Source organism: Pipistrellus hanaki (assembly GCF_964339955.1).
Source record: "Pipistrellus hanaki genome assembly, chromosome: 3".
In the NCBI taxonomy this organism is placed as follows: Eukaryota; Metazoa; Chordata; class Mammalia; order Chiroptera; family Vespertilionidae; genus Pipistrellus; species Pipistrellus hanaki.
The window spans coordinates 165,122,762-165,129,296 of NC_140505.1; the positions used below are offsets into that span (position 1 = coordinate 165,122,762).

The following is a 6,535-nucleotide window of genomic DNA, read 5'->3' on the forward strand; positions in this document are numbered from 1 at the left end:
GGAATATTAAGGAAGGAGAGAAAAACAAGGGCTCTGGATTCTCACATCTATATTATAAAAGGCCCGTGGCCATCACGCCATGACACCATAATGACCCAATGAGCACAGGCTCTCGTGGCAGGCAGGGCACGAGCTGCAAGCAGCGATGGGTGGGGTGGCCCACTGAGGCAAGCAGAAGCGAACTACTTGCCCACAATTTCGTGTGCACTGGGCCTCTAGTATGTCAATAATTTTTATGAATCAGATATAAGTTGGGATTTAGCATAGAAGAACTGAGGAACAGATGGAAAACAGTGGAAAGAAAAGAAGAGTGACTGGTGAGAGACACCTTTCAACAGAAAGTGTTAGCCCTACTAAGAACAAGATGATACAGAGAAATGCTTAAAAATTTAGGAAGCAGTGACTAAAAATGACTTATAAAAAAGGCAAAGGTTACATCGGAAAGAGAAGTGTAAGACTTCCAAGTGTGGATTCACAGAGTATAAATAAACTGAGAGTAAAAAGACTGAGAGAGCTCATTTGAACTTAGGAGTGGAGGAGACATCTGTAATCCTGCTAGAATAGACATTACAAAGTGTTTGTACCTGGAGAAAAGGGAATTCCCTTTAATGGTGAAGATAGGTTGGGGAGGTTATTAGCCTACTCATTTTAGGGGTGCAACATTGGAACTAAACTTGTTTTGTATTATGTTAATTGGGAATTACTGACTGAATGCATATAAAATGCTATATAAGCAAGCCTTGGCTAACTTGTATCCCCCAAAACCATGCAAAGTAGTAAGCTGACTCTTGCACTCTATTTATTGACGATATAGTGATTTGATAATTTATCTTTAAAATGGGCACAGAAGCACGTGTGTGGTTTAAAGAAAGGAACAACCACTAGCCTTGTGAATAGAAGTCGTGACAGTTGAATTTATCAGTAATGAACTTACTTTGTCTTCCTTTTGAGGTCTTCTTTAAGACTGTATCACAAAGAATACATCTCAACATGAAATTATCTGGGAGGAATACCTGAATTTTATTGGTCCTTCCAATGTCACTAATCCTTCAGATTTCAAATGAATTATTTCTTTTAACAGGGAATCCTTCTGTGTCTTTAAAAGTTTTCAGAGAGTGAAGGCTAGCAGGAAAAGTCCATCCCAATAGGACAAGAACGAGGTCTCACCCAGTTGTTCATCGCTGCTCCTTGAAATAAATCTTCACTGAAAAATATACCACCCACCCCCAGCCCAGCCCTTTTGCTGTTCCAGTCCCAGTCAGAGGTCCTGCAGCTTTAGCTCTTCTACAATCTGCTTCTCTGTATCTCAAGCTTATGAGTGGGCTAAGAAGACACTTGGGTACCCAGGCAATGGAGACACATCTGATGGAAAAGTTTTACTAACCTTTCAAGAAGAGAGAGAGAGAGAGAGAGAGAGAGAGAGAGAGAGAGAGAGAGAGAGAGAGAAGAAGAAGAAGAAGAAGAAGAAGAAGAAGAAGAAGAAGAAGAAGAAGAAGAAGAAGAAGAAGAAGAAGGAGAAAAAAGGGAGGGAGGGAAGGAGGGAGGAAGGGAGGGAGGGAGGGAGGGCTCAGTCCAGAGGATTGCTTAAAACCAATTTACAATCCTCTTCCTATAAGAAAAGATACAGCAGAAATGTGTGTTTGTGAAAATCTGTCTTTGAGGATACATGACAGCCGTAGAGCAAAGTGACTAGTACGTAGCTATTACTTACCTCCTTAGGGACGTGTCTTGTTTGTCCCTAGATTTCCCCATAAGCCCTAGCACAGTACTTTGCATCTCATCCGTCATTCACTAAAAGCATACTGAATTTAATTGTCAGGACAATGCCTTCAGAAAGTGAGAGATGGTTACCCTCTTACCCTGGCTGCACTCTAGATCAGCGATATCCAGCCTGATTGGACACTCGGGCACAGGTTTAGACTCAAGTCACAAAACTGGATGAGCAAGTTATAGAGGAGTCAACTGAGGAAACAGAACTCACATGGTCACTTGCACATCACTATCCTACTGAGCACATGAAAAAAAGCAAAAGGTCCGCATCATCAGGCAAACGATCGTTTGGTCCAGACTGATAGTTCAGCCTTACTGGAAATATAACTCACTGGTGTTTCTATCTCTCTCTGCCTCTCCCTGCCTCTCTCTGTAAAAATCAATAAAAAATCACAACTCTAAATTAAATCGGCGTAAAAATGAAGTCCTTTCTTCCCAGAACCACTCAGCCACCCACTAGGGGAACGAGCAGAACACTGTGGGTCTGTTTGGGGACCAAACCTGAAAGGCCCACAGTCAGGGCCAGGAGGGTGATCAGAGAAGAAATTAGGAAGGCAAACACGTGTTTGTGGCAACTCCCTTCTCTGTGGACCGTTGCCCAGATCTGGCCCCAAACCTAGGGCGGCCACAGCTTCTGTCCCAGCGCAGCCTCCTGCCATAGCACAGTCACATCCAGGAACGAGGGAAAATTGCCCACCCAGGGAAGATACTATCTGGAAGGAATGAATATTTGGGAAAAGTCCCAGAGCTACTTTAGTGCCAGCCAGTCCCCACCTTCTCCGGCCCCCTCCCACTGGTTCCTCCCCTTACAGCTGCTCGAGTTCTTATAAAAACCCCACGCAGCCTGTCCGGAGCAGCCTGCAGGAGCCTCTTCCACACCGGGCAGCACAGGACAGTGAGTGAGGCCAGCCACAGGACCACGGAGAGACCATGAAGAGCCTGCTGCTTCTCTCCGTTCTGGCTGCCTTGGCCCTGGCAGCTTTGTGTTATGGTGAGAAATCCTTCTCCTGCCATTTCTCTGGGTTCTCTTGTCTGTGTCTGACTTCAGGTTACTTCGACTTTTCCTCTTCCTCCTCCTCTTCTCGCCCCTTTCTCTGTCTTAATCTTCAAGTGCCATTAACTTAGCATTTCCCAAGTTCCAAGCTCTATGTCTCTTCCATCCAGTCTTTTTTATATCCTAAATACCCAGACGATATGCTATGTATCAGGCCATTCCTTTCATGGTCAGTCACTGCACACGTGGAAACTTGGCTATTTTAAAAAGAAGATATACATCCCCAGTCCTAGAGTCTCACCTATAAGGATGTTTCTTTAGACTTTGGTAACAATTGGTTAAGGATATTGGTCGAACCACCTACCTTTAAAAACATCAATTTTCACCTGATGTGTTAGGTATAGTCCTCTCGAGGGACAGAGCAATCTCATGAATTTACTACATGTGGTTTGGTGAATTCACTAAAAAACGAAGTTTTACATTTAAAAGACCTCAGAAAAAAAAATAGATTTCACCATTTCAATTGTCAAAAGATAAAATTTGCCTGGTTTCTGCATGTTGTTAAATATATCTGTTCGAAGCTTATGAAAGGAAATCTGAAGCAAAATTATTTAGATTATTCAGTCTTATGCTTCAATAATCTGGATATTTGAGCTGTTCTTCAACCTAAATTCTATTAATAACCATGTGTGAGGTTTTTGTTTTGCTTCTGACTCTTGAAATTATTCATAAGGTCTCTGTTGTCAGAGGATTTGATTTCTCTGTCTCTTTTTGAGATTTTCAAGCAAATTCACTTGCTTGCACATCTAAGACTCTTCTTGCCAAATTTCCCTGCTGGGAAGGTAGAAAAAGGGTGAGTGTTAGAAAGAAGAGAGCTTCTGCTTTGACATCATCTCAGTTCTTTCTCAGAACTGGCGTTGTGCCCAGTGGGAGCTGTGAGCTGGAGCCAGTGGTTTCTGTGGCTGCCAATTGGACACAGGTTCTTAAGAGGCCTTTGGAACCTCCCAGAAGCCTGTCTTGGTAGAGCCCCACAGAGCATCTGCCCAACCCGCCTGGAGAAACCTAGCTGTCTCCTAAGCCCGTCTGTCCCCTCTTCAATCTTTCTCTCACGTCCCAGATTAATCAGAGAAGACAGCTCTCTGGAGCTTGTGAAAAGCACTTAAATTGTCTTAATTCGCTGGGATGAAAACCTCAGATCCTGGGGGAAATTTTAGCCAAGACTGTATTCACCAGCTTCTTCAGCATCAGAGAAACTAAAGTGTAGATATATGCACAGCAAGAACATAGAGAAACAATGCACAGGTCAGAAATGCCTGAAATGTGTAGTAACCATACTGTTAACTATATTCCTCACATCTTTGGGACTCTTCCTACTTCTTCCTTCACTATGTTTAGACTATTTCAATGTGTGGTAAATAATAATAAAATGAATCTTCTTTTTTTAATTCCAGAATCTCATGAAAGCATGGAATCCTATGAAATCAGTAAGTGAATATTTGACTTCCTTACTTAAACTTCGTGTATTCTAGAATATCTCCCTGTTCCTAGTCACACAGAATTGTAATATGTACCACAGGGAGGGAAAAGAGAGCCTCTTTTGGAAAACTGAAGTAACATTTTAAATCCCATCACTGTAAAAATCGCCAAATGAGCAATTTTTTTTTAAGCTTGAAGCAGTGTACTATTGCCTTTAAACTGCATTCAACCAACTTAGGAGCCATAAAACCTCATTTGGAAATTTTACATTGGCACCAGGTCAACCACAGAGATGGAAAACAAGGAGTAATGACAAATGGCAAAGTACAGAATTGGAGGCCAAGTCAGCTGAGAGACCACAAATGTCAACATTGCTTACATGCCATTGAATTTCTAGACTTATAAAGACTGAGTATAAGAGGAAATAACATATCACTCTCATTTTCAATTTGTCTACTATTCCTATCATGTTTAAACTTTCATTTACTAGTAATCTAAAGACATGCTTTACAAGTTATCAGGACAGGGAGAATTTCTCCTCAAAGGAATTTTAAAAACACACTTACATAGGAATATCAACATTGAAGAAAAACAAGTTCTTGCCCAAGATCAAAACAAACAAGCAAAATTTCAGTGGCCAAGGTGACAAGTCTCAAGACACATGTATGGGCGGTTACTTTCTTTGGTTCAGGCAGTTTATAAAATATACTTGATTGTTATATATCTTTAGTTACATGAAATGCATGAATTATTGACCTCCCAAACATATTTGTGTTAGCAATTACATATGGAAATATTTTCACCTACTGTTTTCCTAAAACTGCAATTATTTATTTCTGTTTTGAGGTCCCTTCATTAACAGGAGATATGCTAATACCTTCATATCCTCGCAGCAGAGATGGAGAGCTAAAGCTCAAGAGAGGTGGGTAACAAAACTTGATGGGGAAGTCATTTTTTCCAGTGTAGAAGCCCAGATCAGAATGGAGTGAGAAACAGGTTCTTTACAAAATAGATATTTTTAATTGTATCCCTAAATCAAAGAATTTTAAAACAATATGCAGAAAGCAACTGAATTTCTAGAAGACTTTTGTGAATGACTCAGAAAGAAGGGGAAGAGAGGATAAAAAAAAGAGGACAGAAAGAAAAATTCTGTGTTTTTACTTTAAAAAATATATATTCCCCCTAAAAGAAAAATGCCCCCTGTTCCACCTCTCCCTTCTGTTATTCAAATATCTTTTTTTAAATATATATTTTTATTAATTCAGAGAGGAAGGGAAAGGTGGAGAAAGATCGAAACATCAATGACGAGAGAGAATCATTGATCAGCTGCCTCCTGCACGCCCCTTACTGGGGATCAAGCCTGCAACTCAGGCATGTGCCCTGACCAGCAATCATAACCTCCTGGTTCATGGGCCAAACATGCAACCACTGAGCCACACCAAAAGCATCAAATGTCTCTTGATAAGTGGTTGTGATAAATGGGATCTCTCTCCAATATTTTCTGATAATCTTTTCTCCGTTTTCTTATTTCTCCGTTCTCTTTATACTTCTCAATCTGGGCTTCTTTTCCACTCTTACCCCTACCCCTTCCCACTTCCTAGGGTCCGAGAACGCACCAAGCCTGCCTACGAGATCAACCGGGAAGCCTGTGACGACCACAAGCTCTGCGAGCGCTACGCCATGATTTACGGATACAATGCAGCCTACAACCGCTATGCCCGGCAGCTCAGAGGGCGCAAATGAGACCAGAAAGAGCAGTGTTCCCTCCAGTGCCTGGCGCCTGGTTTTGTACTCCCTTGCAGTAGCAGCACTGAACCATATACACATATACAAATTGCTTGTTTCTTAAACGTTCTTGTCTGGCTGCGCCCTTCCTCCCTGCTCCCAGGGATATATAATGAAAGCACCGTGTAGTGAAGGTGGGAGAGGAGCTGTGATGTATGATTATTAATAAAATTCTGGTTGGATACTTTCATTTTGTGAGTCTGAGTTCTTCTGAGACAATGCTGAGATACATAAATCATGGCCCATTTAGCCCAGCATAGGCGATTCTGTTCCTCACATTCTAGCGTCCATGAGCTCAACTGCATAGAAAGAATGAACCTTGGGCCGAAACCGGTTTGGCTCAGTGGTAGAGCATCTACCTGCGACTGAAAGGTCCCAAGTTGATTCTGGTCAAGGGCATGTACCTTGGTTCTGGGCACATCCCCAGTAGGGGGTGTGCAAGAGGCAGCTGATCCATGATTCTCTCTCATCGATGTTTCTAACTCTCTATCCCTCTCTCTTCCTCTCTGT

General features: G+C 42.0%; 1 protein-coding gene across 1 annotated transcript; it reads left to right on the top strand.

The window, feature by feature from the left end:
* Positions 1-2,240: 2,240 nt before the first annotated feature.
* On the top strand, positions 2,241-6,215 carry MGP (matrix Gla protein). Its single transcript, XM_084877926.1, has 4 exons — positions 2,241-2,761; positions 4,216-4,248; positions 5,087-5,162; positions 5,842-6,215. The coding sequence occupies exons 1-4, from the start codon at positions 2,701-2,703 to the stop codon at positions 5,981-5,983; spliced, it is 312 nt and encodes a 103-aa protein (XP_084734052.1). The 5' UTR covers positions 2,241-2,700; the 3' UTR covers positions 5,984-6,215.
* Positions 6,216-6,535: the final 320 nt, after the last annotated feature.

What these genes read in the sequence shown, in the direction of transcription:
- MGP (XM_084877926.1), top strand. Translation starts at nt 2,701, where the DNA reads ATGAAGAGCCTGCTGCTTCTCTCCGTTCTGGCTGCCTTGGCCCTGGCA. An exon ending in CATGGAATCCTATGAAATCA is followed by an intron (nt 4,249 to 5,086) that starts GTAAGTGAATAT and finishes TTCTGTTTTGAG; the next exon opens with GTCCCTTCATTAACAGGAGA. An exon ending in AGAGCTAAAGCTCAAGAGAG is followed by an intron (nt 5,163 to 5,841) that starts GTGGGTAACAAA and finishes CCCACTTCCTAG; the next exon opens with GGTCCGAGAACGCACCAAGC.